At 52.1% G+C, this 16,357-nt stretch overlaps 1 protein-coding gene across 1 annotated transcript in view; it reads right to left on the reverse strand.

Moving 5' to 3' along the window:
* Positions 1-16,357, reverse strand: part of LOC140404136 (SH3 and multiple ankyrin repeat domains protein 1-like) — a 297,425-nt gene that overhangs the window by 254,774 nt on the left and 26,294 nt on the right. The window contains 1 exon segment of the mRNA XM_072492552.1: positions 5,521-5,634. Within this exon segment, the coding sequence (XP_072348653.1) occupies positions 5,521-5,634 (114 nt within the window).

The raw sequence follows: 16,357 nt of genomic DNA on the forward strand, positions 1-16,357 counted from the left end.
CCCGCTCTCTTTTTATGGACTGGTTTGGCTCACTGGGCTAAATCGCTGGTTTTTAATGCAGACCAAGGCAGGCCAGCAGCACGGTTCAATTCGGATACCGGCCTCCCCGAACAGGCGCCGGAATGTGGTGACTAGGGGCTTTTCACAGTAACTTCATTGAAGCCTACTTGTGACAACAAGCGATTTTCATTCATTTCATTTTTCATTCAACTTGTGAGTTTGATTGTTCAATATTTTTACTAGCTATTGAATTAAACAAGATAGAATTAGAAAGAATATTTATACTTGCACTCTGAGCTGACTCTACACCTCTGTTTTCTAGTCACAACACACCCGAAGAGAGCGGGAAAAGAGATGGAGTCTGTTTTTATACCCCTTGCTAGTGTTGCCCTCTAGTGATCATTTAACTGTAATGACTATACATTAACCCCTTATGTATATACAGATGCAGAGATCACGACACATATTTCATTATTTCAGTCAATGTCAAACATTCCTGGGACAGGTACAGCACGGGGTTAGAAATAGAGTAAAGCTCCCTCTACACTGTCCCCATCAAACACTCCCAGGGCAGATACAGCACGGGGTTAGATACAGAGTAAAGCTCCCTCTACACTGTCCCCATCAAACACTCCTGGGACAGGTACAGCACGGGGTTAGATACAGAGTAAAGCTCCCTCTACACTGTCCCCATCAAACACTCCCAGGACAGGTACAGCACGGGGTTAGATACAGAGTAAAGCTCCCTCTACACTGTCCCCATCAAACACTCCCAGAACAGGTGCAGCTCGGGGTTAGATATAGAGTAAAGCTCCCTCTACACTGTCCCCATCAAACACTCCCAGGACAGGTACAGCACGGGGTTAGATACAGAGTAAAGCTCCCTTTACACTGTCCCCATCAAACACTCCCAGGGCAGATACAGCACGGGGTTATATACAGAGTAAAGCTCCCTCTACACTGTCCCCATCAAACACTCCTGGGACAGGTACAGCACGGGGTTAGATACAGAGTAAAGCTCCCTCTACACTGTCCCCATCAAACACTCCCAGGACAGGTACAGCACGGGGTTAGATACAGAGTAAAGCTCCCTCTACACTGTCCCCATCAAACACTCCCAGAACAGGTGCAGCTCGGGGTTAGATATAGAGTAAAGCTCCCTCTACACTGTCCCCATCAAACACTCCCAGGACAGGTACAGCACGGGGTTAGATACAGAGTAAAGCTCCCATTACACTGTCCCCATCAAACACTCCCAGAACAGGTGCAGCTCGGGGTTAGATATAGAGTAAAGCTCCCTCTACACTGTCCCCATCAAACACTCCCAGGACAGGTACAGCACGGGGTTAGATACAGAGTAAAGCCCCCTCTACTCTGTCCCCATCAAACACTCCAAGGACAGGTACAGCACGGGGTTAGATACAGAGTAAAGTTCCCTCTACACTGTACCCATCAAACACTCCCAGGACAGATGCAGCACCGGGTTAGATACAGAGTAAAGCTCCCTCTACACTGTCCCCATCAAACACTCCCAGGACAGGTGCAGCACGGGGTTAGATACACAGTTAAGCTCCCTCTACAATGGCCCCATCAAACACTACCAAGACAGGTACTGCACGGGGTTAGATACAGAGTAAAGCTCCCTCTACACTGTCCCCATCAAACACTCCCAGGACAGGTACAGCACGGGGTTAGATACAGAGTAAAGCTCCCTCGACACTGTCCCCATCAAACACCCCTAAGACAGGTACAGCACAGGGTAAGGTACAGAGTAAAGCACCCTCTACACTGTCCCCATCAAACACCCTCAAAACAGGTACAGCACAGTGTTAGGTACAGAGTAAAGCACGCACTACACTGTCCCCATCAAACAAACCAGGACACGTACAGCATGGGGTTAGATACAGAGTAAAGCTCCCTCTACACTGTCCCCATCAAACACTCGCAGGACAGGTACAGGAAGGGGTTAGTTACAGAGTAAAGCTCTCTCTACACTGTCCCCATCAAACACTCACAGGACAGGTACAGCACGGGGTTAGATACAGAGTAAAGCTCCCATTACACTGTCCCCATCAATCACTCCCAGGACAGGTACAGCACGGGGTTAGATACAGAGTAAAGCTCCCTCTACACTGTCCCCATCAAACACTCCCAGCACATGTACAGCACGGGGTTAGATGCAGAGTAAAGTTCCCCCTACACTGTCCCCATCAAACACTCCCAGAACAGGTACAGCTCGGGGTTAGATATAGAGTAAAGCTCCCTCTACACTGTCCCCATCAAACACTCCCAGGACAGGTACAGCACGGGGTTAGATACAGAGTAAAGCCCTCTCTACTCTGTCCCCATCAAACACTCCAAGGACAGGTACAGCACAGGGTTAGATACAGAGTAAAGTTCCCTCTACACTGTACCCATCAAACACTCCCAGGACAGGTACAGCACGGGGTTAGATACAGAGTAATGCTCCCTCGACACTGTCCCCATCAAACACCCGTAAGACAGGTACAGCACAGGGTTAGGTACAGAGTAAAGCACCCTCTACACTGTCCCCATCAAACACCCTCAAAACAGGTACAGCACAGTGTTAGGTACAGAGTAAAGCACGCACTACACTGCCCCCATCAAACACTCCCAGGACACGTACAGCATGGGGTTAGATACAGAGTAAAGCTCCCTCTACACTGTCCCCATCAAACACTCGCAGGACAGGTACAGGAAGGGGTTAGTTACAGAGTAAAGCTCTCTCTACACTGTCCCCATCAAACACTCACAGGACAGATACAGCACGGGGTTAGATACAGAGTAAAGCTCCCTCTACACTGTCCCCATCAAACACTCCCAGGGCACGTACAGCATGGGGTTAGATACAGAGTAAAGCTCCCTCAAAAGTGTCCCCATCAAACACTCCCAGGGCACGTACAGCACGGGGTTAGATACAGAGTAAAGCTCCCTCGACACTGTCCCCATCAAACACCCCCAAGACAGGTACAGCACAGGGTAAGGTACAGAGTAAAGCACCCTCTACACTGTCCCCATCAAACATTCCCAGGACACGTACAGCACGGGGTTAGATACAGAGTAAAGCTCCCTCTACACTGTCCCCATCAAACACTCCCAGGACAGGTACAGGAAGGGGTTAGTTACAGAGTAAAGCTCTCTCTACACTGTCCCCATCAAACACTCCCAGGACAGGTACAGCACGGGGTTAGATACAGAGTAAAGCTCCCTCTACACTGTCCCCATCAAACACTCCCAGGACAGGTGCAGCACGGGGTTAGATACAGAGTAAAGCTCCCTCTACACTGTCCCCATCAAACACTACCAAGACAGGTACAGCACGGGGTTAGATACAGAGCAAAGCTCCCTCTACACTGTCCCCATCAAACACTCCCTGGACAGGTACAGCACGGGGTGAGATACAGAGAAAAGCTCCCTCTACAATGGGCCCATCAAACACTCCCAGGACAGGTACAACACGGGGTGACATACAGAGTAAAGCTCCCTCTACACTGTCCCCCATCAAACACTCCCAGGACAGGTACAGCACGGGGATAGATACAGAATAAAGCTCCCTCTACACTGTCCCCATCAAACACTCCCAGGACAGGTACAGCACAGGGTTAGATACAGAGTAAAGCTCCCTCTACAATGTCCCCATCAAACACTCCCAGGACAGGTACAACACGGGGTTAGATACAGAGTAAAGCTCCCTCTACACTGTCCCCCATCAAACACTCCCAGGACAGGTACAGCACAGGGTTAGATACAGAGTAAAGCTCCCTCTACAATGTCCCCATCAAACACTCCCAGGACAGGTACAACACGGGGTTAGATACAGAGTAAAGCTCCCTCGACACTGTCCCCATCAAACACCCCCAGGACAGGTACAGCACAGGGTTAGGTACAGAGTAAAGCACCCTCTACACCGTCCACATCAAGCACTCCCAGGACAGGTGCAGCACGGGTTAGATACAGAGTAAAGCTCCCTCTACACTGTCCCCCAACAAACACTCCCAGGACAGGTACAGCACGGGGTGAGAGACAGAGTAAAGCTCCCTCGACACTGTCCCCAACAAACACGCCCAAGTCAGGTACAGCACAGGGTTAGATACAGGGTAAAGCTTCCTCTACACCGTCCACATCAATCACTCCCAGGACAGGTACAGCACGGGGTTAGATACAGAGTAAAGCTCCCTCTAAACTGTCCCCATCAAACACTCCCAGGACAAGTATAGCATGGAGTCAAATACAGAGTAAAGTTCCCTCTACACTGTCCCCATGAAACACTCCCAGGACAAGTATAGCATGGAGTCAAATACAGAGTAAAGTTCCCTCTACACCGTCCACATCAATCACTCCCAGGACAGGTACAGCACTGGGTTAGATACAGAGTAAATCTCCCTCTACAATGTCCCCATCAAACACTCGCAGGACAGGTACAACACGGGGTTAGATACAGAGAAAAGCTCCCTCTACACTGTCCCCCATCAAACACTCCCAGGACAGGTACAGCACGGGGTGAGAGACAGAGTAAAGCTCCCTCTGCACTGTCTCCATCAAACACTCCCAGGGCAGGTACAGCATTGGGTGAGAGACAGAGTAAAGCTCCCTCGACACTGTCCCCATCAAACACTCCCAGGACAGGTACAGCACGGGGTTAGATACAGAGTAAAGTTCCCTCTAAACTGTCCCCATCAAACACTCCCAGGACAGGTACAGCACGGGGTTAGATACAGAGTAAAGCTCCCTCTAAACTGTCCCCATCAAACACTCCCAGGACAGGTACAGCATGGGGTTAGATACAGAGTAAAGCTCCCTCTACCCTGTCCCCATCAAACACTCCCAGGACAGGTCCAGCACGGGGTTAGATACAGAGTAAAGTTCCCTCTACACTGTCCCCTTCAAACACTCCCAGGACAGATACAGGACGGGGTTAGATACAGAGTAAAGCTCCCTCTACACTGTCCCCATCAAACACTCCCAGGACAGATACAGGACGGGGTTAGATACAGAGTAAAGCTCCCTCTACACTGTCCCCATCAAACACTCCCAGGACAGGTACAGCACGGGGTTAGATACAGAGTAAAGTTCCCTCTACACTGTCCCCTTCAAACACTCCCAGGACAGATACAGGACGGGGTTAGATACAGAGTAAAGCTCCCTCTACACTGTCCCCATCAAACACTCCCAGGACAGGTACAGCACGGGGTTAGATACAGAGTAAAGCTCCCACTAGATAGTTACTCAATAAATTATTTGTTATCACTTCACGGCTTCGAGTATGCATCATCATCAAAGTTAAGAACTTCTCGGCATTAACAAATGAGTAACGTATTACTTCAACTAACATAACATGCTACCAGGAGAAGTAATATAATGCAACAATGAGTTGGAATATTTCCTGCTCCAGCACGACTGTGCTGCCCCTGTCAGGCCTGCAGTTTCACAATGAATTGAAACAGGGACTGATGGCATTAAAATTAAACAGACGATTTCGCCGTTCCCCGATTGCCTTACCATGCTTACTCTCCTGGGGTTTGTTTGGGATCTCCTCCACGTTCTCTGCAGGGAACCAGCCCGTCCGACCTTTGACACTGCCTTCCCAGAATCCTCCTTCCCCGACACTGAGCACTGTAAAATGAAAAGTAACATTGAACATCACAAGGTGCGCTCTCACCCTCCTGTGATTGGTGCTTCCGATCCCGGAGTCATTGCTCCTCAGCGCAACGATCTCCTTAACTCCCCAAAGCCTGTCTCCCGTCCACAAGGCACCAGGTCAGGAGTGCGATGGGAATACTCTCCACTGGCCTGGATGAGCGCAGCTTCCAACAACACTCAAGAAGCTCGACACCACCCAGGACAAAGCAGCCCCGCTTGATTGGCACGTCACCCACCACCTTCAACATTCGTTCCCTCCACCACCGATACACAGTGGCAGCTGTGTGTACCGTCTACAAGATGCACTGCAGCAATTCAATTCCCCTCCACGTCACACACCATCCTGACTGGGAAATAAAACAAAGAACAAAGAAAAGTACAGCACAGGAACAGGCCCTTCGGCCCTCCAAGCCTGCGCCGACCATGCTGCCCGTCTAAACTAAAATCTTCTACACTTCCGGGGTCTGTATCCCTCTATTCCCATCCTAGTCATGTATTTGTCAAAATGCCCCTTAAATGTCACTATCGTCCCTGCTTCCACCACCTCCTCCGGCAGCGAGTTCCAGGCACCCACTACCCTCTGTGTAAAAAAACTTGCCTCGTACATCTCCTCTCAACTTTGGCCCTCGTACCTTAAACCTGTGCCCCCTAGTAATTGACCCCTCTACCCTGGGGAAAAAAGTCTCTAACTATCCACTCTGTCTATGCCCCTCATAATTTTGTAGACCTCTATCAGGTTACCCCTCGACCTCCGTCGTTCCAGTGAGGACAAACCGAGTTTATTCAACCTCTCCTCATAGCTAATGCCCTCCATACCAGGCAACATCCTGGTAAATTTCTTCTGCAGATGTATTGGCCGTTCCTTCAGTGTCGCTGGAGCAAACTCTTGGAACTCCCTCCCTAACTGCACTGTGGGTGTACCTACGCCACATGGACTGCACCGGTTCAACCACCTTCTCAAGGGCGATTTGGGACGGAAATTAATTCTGGCCCAGCCACATCCCGTGAAATAATTTTAAAAAACAATATCTTGCATCGTTAGAAAATATTTAACGATTGAAGAATCTTTCCTGATCTCCGGAATCTCTTCTGCTGCTGTGCACCAGATGTGGTGAACGCGATTCAACTAAAATGGGACAAAGTCCCATCGCGAGCGTGTTTAGCGCTCAGTGCGACGAGAAACACGATGAGGTTAGAAACGCTACTTGAGCCGCCGAAGGAGAAGGCGAGCGAAAGCGTTGACAGGATGGCGGAAGCTGAACTGCAAGGCGGGGCCGCACTACTTACCGTGGAGAAGATGACCGAGGTGATGGCGGTGGAGCTGGAAAAACATTTGGTGAGGCACATGGAGGCCTTGAGGAAGGAGACGGCGGTTGTGTTGAGGTCATTGGGTGGAGGAGGCGATCGGCCTGATGAGGGTGGAGGTGGCAAAGGCATCGGCCGAGGTGAGAGAGCAGGGCGGAGAAGGTGAAGGAGGTGGAGGAGGCCGTGACACGACACAGCGACCAGGTCACCTCGATGGGGGACGGGCTGCGGAGGGTGGTGGAGGTTAACAGAGGGCTCCGAGCAAAGCTGGAAGACTTGGAAAACCGCTCAAGGCGGCACAATTTGAGAATTGTGGGCTTGCCCGAAGGGACAGAGGGCCCAAGGCCAACGCAATACTCCGCTCAGACGTTGGCGGAGCTGATGGGGGAGGGTGAGAGCCCCACCCTGTACGAGCTAGACCGAGCTCATCGGTCATTAAGGCCGAAGCCCAAAGTGAACGAGCCGCCAAGGGCAGTAATTATCTGCTTCCATAAGTTTTGCATGAAGGAGAAAGTATTAAACTGGGCGAAGCAGGAGCGTGAGGTGCTGTGGGATGGTACTGCGGTTCGGATCTACCAGGACTTAGAACATAGAACATAGAGCATACAGTGCAGAAGGAGGCCATTCGACCCATCGAGTCTGCACCGACCCACTTAAGCCCCCACTTCCACCCTATCCCCTTAACCCAATAACCCCTCCTAACCTTTTGGGTCGCTAAGGGCAATTTATCATGGCCAATCCACCTAACCTGCACGTCTTTGGACTGTGGGAGGAAACCGGAGCACCCGGAGGAAACCCACGCACACACGGGGAGAACGTGCAGACTCTTCACAGACAGTGACCCAGTAGGGAATCGAACCTGGGACCCTGGCGCTGTGAAGCCACAGTGCTATCCACTTGTGCTACCGTGCTGCCCTTGACGGTGGAGTTGGCAAAAAGACGAGCGGCGTTTGGGCGAGTGAAGGCGGCTTGGTACAAGAAGGGGGTGCGATTTGGTGTGGTGTACCCGGCGAAGTTGAGAGTAACATATAACGCCAAAGACTTTTATTTTGAGACAGCGGAGGCGACTGAGGCGTTCGTGAGGGCAGAAGGCTTGGGACAGACGTGAAGAGCGGAACTGGAAGAGAGACTGTGGACTGTGTTTGAGCGGCTGGAAAATGTACAAATGTTACAACTTTCTTTTTACTGATTTGTATTGAAATTTACTTCTCTTTGCATTGTTACAGAGTTCAAGTTAATGGCGTTCTGTGTTGCGACGGTTAAATGTTATGTTAGTGAATTGTAGGGGTTGGATTGTTGGGTTTGTTTTGGTGTTTCTTTCTCTGGGACTAGGCGGAAGGGGGCGAGAGGTCTTGGCGGGGGGAGCCACCCACGCTAACTAACTAAAGTCAGTTAGTGAACAGGGGTGAGGTGAGACGAGGACTGCGGACGTTGGAGCCTGAATAGCAGGCTTCAATTGGCCTACGAGGCGAGCAAGAGGGTTGGAGGGATGGATGTTGGGGGATGTTTTTGTAGGGGGGGTTCTTGGGAGGGGGGGGAAGGGGTTCGATGTTAACAATGGACAGGGGCGGGTCAGGCTTATGGGGCAGGGCCCGGTGGTATGGTGATGGTGGATAAGAAAGGTGGGGGGGGGTGAGAGGCCCCCAATAAGGATAATCACGTGGAACGAGAGAGGGCTAGGAGGTCCGGTCAAGAGGTCAAGAGTGCTTGCTTAAAAGTTTGAAAGCCGATGTAGCAATGCTGCAGGAGACTCACTTGAGGGTGAAGGACCAGGTGAGACTTAAAAAGGGCTGGGTTAGCCAAGTGTTTCACTCCGGATTTGACGGAAGGGCTCGAGGGGTAGCGGTAATGGTCAGCAAAAGAGTACGCTTCCAGATGGAGAAGGTGGTGGCAGATCAGGGGGGTAGATATGTGATTGTGACAGGGGCACTGGAGGGGAGATTAGTGGCGCTGTTAAGTGTATCCGGTCCCAATTGGGACGATGTGGGATTCGCGAGGAAGGTGTTTGGGGCTATTCCCGACTTGGACACGCATGAGCTGACTGTGGGGGGGGACTGGAACTTGGTGCAGGAGCCAAGGTTGGACAGATCACGGCCGCGCTCGCTGGTCCCATCAGGGGGGGCGAAGGCGCTGGCTGGGCTAATGGTGGAAATGGGAGGGGTGGACCCTTGGAGGTTCCTGTACCCAAGGGAACGGGAGTATTCGTTTTTCTCAGCGGTCCATAAAGTATACTCGCGGATCAACTTTTTTGTGGTGGGGAAAGCTTTGCTGGCTGGAGTCAAGGGGTCGGAATACTCTGCAATTGCAGTGTCAGATCACGCTCCACATTGGGTGGATATGGTTCTGGAGAAGGGGGCAGCGCAGAGACCGGGGTGGAAACTGGATGTGGGGCTTTTGGGGAACCAAGTGTTCTGTGAGAAAATTGGAAAAGGCAATTAAGGAATATGTAGGTTTCAATTGTACGGATGAGGTGTCGAAAGCAGTCGTCTGGGAGGCTCTAAAGGCGGTGGTGAGAGGTGAGGTAATTTTGTTTAAGGCCAGGGTGGATAAAGAGGAGAGGTTGGAGCGGCAGAGGGTAATAGATGAGATGTTGGAGGTAGATAGGAGGTATGCAGAGGATGGGGACCCGGCAAAGCTGGAAAAGAGGAAGGAACTACAGGCGAGCTTCGACCGACTGTCCACCAGGAAGGCGGTGCGCCAACTGAGACGAGCAAGGGGTGCAGTTTATGAACATGGAGATCTGTTAGCAGGTCAGCTCCGGAGGGAGGCAGCGGCAAGGGAAATTCTTCAGGTGAAGGAAAGGGCAGGGTTGTTGGTGGTGGCCCCAGTGCTGATTAACAAGGTTTTTGAGGAGTTTTATGAGAGGTTGTACAAGTCAAAGCCACTCGGGGGAGACCGCGAGATGCAGGAATTTCTCGATGGGTTGGAGTACCTGAGGTTAGGGGAGGGGGACAGGGCTACATTAGAAGGAGCAATAGTGGAGCAGGAGATAAAGGATGCGATTGGGAGGATGCAGTCGGGGAAGGTAGCAGGGCCGGATGGGTTTCCGGTGGAATATTATAAAAAATTTAAGGATAGGTTGGCACCCCTGATGGTGGGGATGTTTGAGGAGGCGATAGGGAAGGGGGTGTTGCCACAAACCTTGGGGCCGGCATCGATTTCCCTGTTACTAAAAAAAGATAAGGATCCGACGGAGTGTGGGTCGTATCGGCCCATATCACTTCTGAATGTGGACGTAAAAGTGTTGGCGAAGGTACTGGCGGGTAGGCTGGAGGAGTGCCTCCCGAAGGTAATAGGGGAGGATCAGACGGGGTTCGTGAAAGGGAGGCAGCTGTTTTCAAACATTAGGAGGGTTTTGAATGTTGTTATGGCACCGGCGGAAAGAAAGGAAACAGAGGTAGTTGTGGCATTGGACGCCGAGAAGGCGTTTGATCGGGTAGAATGGGGGTACCTGATGGCAGTGCTGGAGCGGTTTGGGATTGGACCAAGGTTTGTGAACTGGGTAAAGCTATTATATAAGGAGCCGAAGGTGAGTGTCCGCACAAATAATATCATTTCGAGATATTTCTCTCTCCACCGTGGGACGAGACAGGGATGTCCTATGTCCCCCCCGCTGTTTGCACTTGTGATTGAGCCGTTGGCCATCGCATTGAGAAGTTCGGGAGCATGGAAAGGAATAGTGCGGGTGGGGGTGGGGGGGGGTGGGGGGATAGAGCATAGGGTGTCCTTATATGCCGACGACTTGCTGCTGTATGTGTCGGAGCCGAGTGCGTCTATAGGAGGAATATTGGAGCTACTGCGGGTATTTGGGTCTTTCTCGGGGTACAAGTTGAACCTGGACAAGAGTGAGTACTTTGTGGTGTCTCGGCCGGGGGGTGGGGGCAGGGGTGGAGGGGGCTGCCATTCTGTAGAGCAGGGACTCATCTGGGGGTGCAGGTTGCCCGGGAGTGGGGGAGGCTTCGCAGGTACAACATCACTAGTTTGGTGGGGAGAGTGAAAGCCGATCTGGCAAGGTGGGATGGCCTTCCTCTGTCACTGGCGGGTCGGGTACAGGCGGTTAAAATGAATGTGTTGCCGCGATTCCTGTTTATTTTTCAATGCCTACCGATTTTCCTGCCAAAGTCTTTTTTCCGGGAGATTGAGGGAAGGATTACCTCATTCATATGGGGAGGGAAGGTGGCCAGAGTGAGAAAGGTGCTGCTACAGAGGGGAAAGCAGGCAGGGGGTTTGGGTCTCCCGAACTTGTTGTACTACTACTGGGCGGCGAATGTGGAGAAAGTGCGGAGCTGGGTCAGAGGGGTGGATTCTCAGTGGGTCAGAATGGAGGAGAGTTTGTGTAGGGGGTCGGGGCTGAAAGCACTTGCAACAGCGCCGCTCCCGATAGCTCCGGGGAAATACTCAGGGAGTCCGGTAATAATAGCTTCATTGAAAATCTGGAGGCAGTTTCGCCAACATTTCGGGTTGGGTTTAGGGTCAAGGGAAATGCCGATTCGGGGGAACCACAGATTTGAGCCAGGGGGGTGGGATGGAAGTTTTCGGAAATGGGAAGAGAAGGGGATTAAGACGCTAAAAGATTTGTTTCTTCGGGGTCGGTTTGCAGGATTGAGGGAGCTGGAAGCGAAGTATGGGCTGGAGCAGGGAGAAGGGTTTAGGTACATGCAGGTTCGGGATTTGGCCAGGAGGGAGATACAGAGCTTCCCAGAGGAACCGGCCTCCACATTGCTGGAGGAGGTGTTGACGACAAGGGGACTGGAGAAGGGGGCAGTGTCAGCGGTGTACGGAGCTATTTTGGAAGAGGATAAGGCACCACTGGAACGGATCAAAGCAAAGTGGGAGGAAGAGCTGGGAGAGGTTATAGAGGAGGGGGTCTGGTGTGAGGTGCTCCGGAGAGTGAATGCCTCCACCTCGTGTGCGAGGTTGGGGCTGATACAGCTGAAGGTGGTATATAGAGCGCACCTCACGAGGGCGAGGATGAGCCGATTTTTTGAAGGAGTAGAGGATGTGTGTGAGCGTTGCGGGGGGGGGGGGGGGGGGGGGGGGGGGGGGGGGGGCCGCGAATCACGTTCATATGTTTTGGTCCTGTCCAGAGCTAGGGGAGCACTGGAAGGAGGTGTTTAGGGTAATTTCCAAGGTGGTGCGTGTGAAACTGGGCCCGGGTCCCCAGGAGGCCATATTCGGGGTGTCGGACCAGCCAGGGGTGGAAACGGGAGCGGAGGCAGATATCATAGCCAGTGGCGGGTTTTCGGGGTGTCAGAGCATCCTGAGCTCTGGACAGGGAAGGGGGCGGGCGCCCCGGCCTTCGCCTCGCGGATCGCCAGGCGGAGACTTCTGCTTGGCTGGACAGCGCCACCCAGGGCCTCGGGGTGGCTCTCAGATCTGCCGCGTTCCTGCGGCTGGAAAAAGATAAAGTTCTCAATGAGGGGATCCAAGGAGAGATTCCTCAGCACGTGGGAGGAGTTCACAAACCCTCTCCACAGACCTGTTTGCAACCAGAAACTGGAGGGTGGGTGGGGGTGGGGAACAAAGAGAGTGGGGGGCAAGGAACACCGACTGGATGTAAAGAAGCCTGCACAGAGAAGAGAAGCGGGGAGGAAGGCCAGTCGCAGGAGGGGACATGGATACCTCCTACACAGGCCAAAACAGGAGACCCCCCCCCCAACAACCTGATTGACACCCGTCATCAGGCCCTCGGGAGACTGTCTGTGCGGAGTCCGCACGTTCTCCCCGTGTGTGCGTGGGCTTCCTCCGGGAGCTCCGGTTTCCTCCCACAGTCCAAAGACGTGCGGGTTAGGTGGATTGGCCGTGATAAAATTGCCCCTTACGTGTCCAAAAACATGTGCGGGTTAGGTTGGGGTTAAGGCGATAGGGCGGGCGAGAGGGCCTGGGCTGGGCGCTCTTTCAGAGGGCCGGTGCAGACTCGATGGGCCGAATGGTCTCCTTCTGCACTGTGGTGAATGCATGGATTCTGTGATAAAAGGGGAGAGCACAGGGGGAGGCCATTCGGCCCTTTAAACGTGTGCCAGCTCTGTGCAAATAGACCCTCTCCCCGCCCTTTCCGCTCTAGCCCAGCAAGCTCTAACCCTGCTTGGCTGACAGTATTTATTTTTGCATTTTACAGGAGCTCATTCAGTCGGTAAAGTATACGGAGAGGTGGGACACAGGTACAAGGTCGATGTGAGTCCTTGTTTCCCAGTTTGACTCAAGTCCCCTTCACATTACCTTCCTGTCTGATCACCCTGTAAGTTCAGTAAATAACCTGTTTGTTCACTGCAACACCCCTGCTGTTAGCATTTTGTACAAGGCTGCCCACAGTCAGGAGCCCCTCTTTAAAAAAAACTGGCTACGCAAATCTCCAGCCAGTTTGGACAATCCTTTTCTTTTGCCGAGTCTATTTTAGTCTGTTTTTTGTCTCAATTCTCCCAAAAAAAACATACATTGAAGAGTACTGATGACGTCTTTGGAGGCCGTGGACTCCACACAGTCAGAGCTTTGCTTTAGAAAACGCAGCATTGATGCCGAAAGGCTTGTCACTTGTCATTGCTCACCCTGCGCTCTCGCGCAGTCGGGCCTGCTGCGACACACCCTTTCATTTTCCCTCCCACTCTGCGTGAAGTGCCATGGGTTATCTGGAGGAGCCAACTTCTGCGCGCACACACACACACACACACACAACAAAATCCCGAGGCGGTAGCTGCCAGCCCGGTTTGTCGCACCCTTTCCAACGCGGCGATTAGCAGCCAGCCTTCCCGCCGTCTCGGATGTCGCCCTCCTTTCCCTCTGGCTCTCTAACGCACGAGGGCAGGCGCCAGATGCGTGCTTGTGTCTGTTCCCACGGCTAGCTTCTTCTGGGGCCGCTCGCCAGCCTATCCCCAGAGGCTATAGCGACAGCCAGTCCCCCCGCCCCTCACCCTGGTCAAGCGTGGCTCCCACTCTGACTGCCTGCCACAGTCCGGTCTGCAGGCTGACAATCAACCCGGGTAATAATAATAATAATCTTTATTGGTGTCACAAGTAGGTTTACATTAACACTGCAATGAAGTTACTGTGAAAATCCCCTAGTCACCACACTCCGCCGCCTGTTCGGGGACACAGAGGGAGAATTCAGAATGTCCAATTCCCCTAACAGCACGTCTTTCAGGACTTATGGGAGGAAATCGGAGCACCCGGAGGAAACCCACGCAAACACGGGTAGAACGTGCAGACTCCGCACAGACTGTGACTCAAGCCGGGAATCGAACTTGGCGCTGTGAAGCAACAGTGCTAACCACTGTGCTACCCGACCTTTCCCCTCTTCCCGCCCAACGGGTCCTGAAACGGAGTTGAACCAGGAGCCTCTGGGTCGGAGGCCCACACTGCAAGGCAAGGCTTCCCATCTCAGATTAATGCTACCTGGTCAGACAACCGTCCCAGTTCCAACCTGATCCATACCTCCCTTACCCCGACCTCCTCCCCTCCAACCCGCCATCGCCAACAGACACAACAGCAGCAGCGTTATGGGGTCACCGCTGACAACCCCCTTCCCATCACACACCATCCTGACTTGCATCCGCACTGTGGTGCCTTGCCCCCGTGATCCGCAATCTCAAACTTCACCAGTGGCGGCAGCACCTTCACCTTCCGAAGTCCGGAATTCAGGCATTCCCTCTCTCTACCATCAGTAGATCTCTGCTTGACCTCTGGGGCCTGCAGCGCACTGGTTATTCCCAGAACATCCTCGGCAAAACTTACTGAAGAACCAAGCGTGGGGAGAGAAAGACAGAGGGAGCTGAGGAAGAAAAGATCGAGAACGAAAAAGACTGGGAAATGAGGCTTGACACGAGGGGGAGATATTAGGAACTTGGTTCCGGAAATGGGGTTGAAGAGATAGCAAGCAATTTGAGATTTAAACAGACCGAGGGAAAAATCTCTAGCATGGAGCCAGAGGTATGCACCCACACCTGGCCTGAGTTCCATTGCCCCATTCAGACTTAACACTCGTTAGTGGGAATACACAGGATGCCCCTCTTCAGCCAGGATGGTCCACTCACGATCCATTGTCCTTCGGGACACTCTTGTTTGACCAGCCATTAGTCGATTGGAGTTAGATGGCCGCTTTTGTCCCTAAATGGGGAGGTTAGTTGCATAACAATAGCATGGCTCTGTCCTTTTGTATAAAGGGGAGTGGGAAATCAGACAGTCAAGATAACGACAATGGGCTCAGGTCTGGACACCCCAGGGGAGAACCTTTGTCTGAGGGGCTGGTCGAAGCCCAGAGAGAGAGAGAAAGAATCCTGTTTTGAACAGGTGAGGAGACAGATTTGAAAAATCACAGAGAGAGGCCATGGAAAGTTGTTCCAGAGACAAGCTTTCGCTAAGAGTTCTGAAACTTCCGTAATATAAGAAAAATTGCTTTGTAAATGCAAGCATCAGCTTTGCCTGCCTGTGTAAGTGGAATAAGAACTGCACATTCATTTGAAGTGCTGTTTCATGGGAACTCGTGTGTTAGGATTAAGAAACTACATGCAAACTGTTATTGTTAGGGTTGAAGTTTAAAAGTTTAAATATTGTTTTTCTCCTGTTTTAATAAAGTTTGTTTATAAAGTAACCATGTCCTATTTCATACGTTATCACTCCTGGAGAGAATTGATTTTTCCGCATCGCATTTAAACTTAAAAATGTTGCGGCTCTAGTCCAGTATCTTAGCCGCTGCTAAGAGCTGACCAGGAGTCCGTAACAGGCTGAGGGACAAAAAAAAAAGACCTGCACCTTTATTAATTCTTTTTTTTTTAATTTTTAGAGTACCCAATTTTTTTTTTTCCAATTAAGGGGCAATTTAGTGTGGCCAATCCAGCTAACCTGCACAGCTTTGGGTTGTGGGGGCGAAACCCATGCAGACATGTGCAAACTCCACACGGCCAGTGACCCAGGGCCGAGATTCGAACCCGGGTCCTCAGCTCCGCAGTCCCAGTGCTAACCACTGTGCCGCATGCAGCCTCCACTTATATTAATTCTTGATTAATAGGGGGATCAGGGGTGATGAGGAGAAGGCAGGAAAATGGGGATGAGAAAAATATCAGCCATGATTGAATGACGGAGCAGACTCGATGGGCTGAATGGCCTAATTCTGCTCCTACGTCTTATGTAGCGTCTTTCACGACATCCAAACTTTATGGAGCACATGGATAACCTAGTCACGGTGGTAGTGCACGAAACACAGCAGCCGAATTGCGCACAGCAAGCTCGCAGCAAACGGAAATCTGATCGCCTGCTTCAGGGATACCCCTCCTTCAACACAACGGCCAAGGGATTCTTCACGTCTGCCGGTGGGAGGGCAGGTCGGGCGTCGGTCCGGCATCCCATCTCGAGGACAGCGCCGGCACGCGGCGCGGCCATGCCTCGGGTGCGCCAACCT

Source organism: Scyliorhinus torazame, chromosome 29 (genome assembly GCF_047496885.1).
Source record: "Scyliorhinus torazame isolate Kashiwa2021f chromosome 29, sScyTor2.1, whole genome shotgun sequence".
Lineage (NCBI taxonomy): Eukaryota > Metazoa > Chordata > Chondrichthyes > Carcharhiniformes > Scyliorhinidae > Scyliorhinus > Scyliorhinus torazame.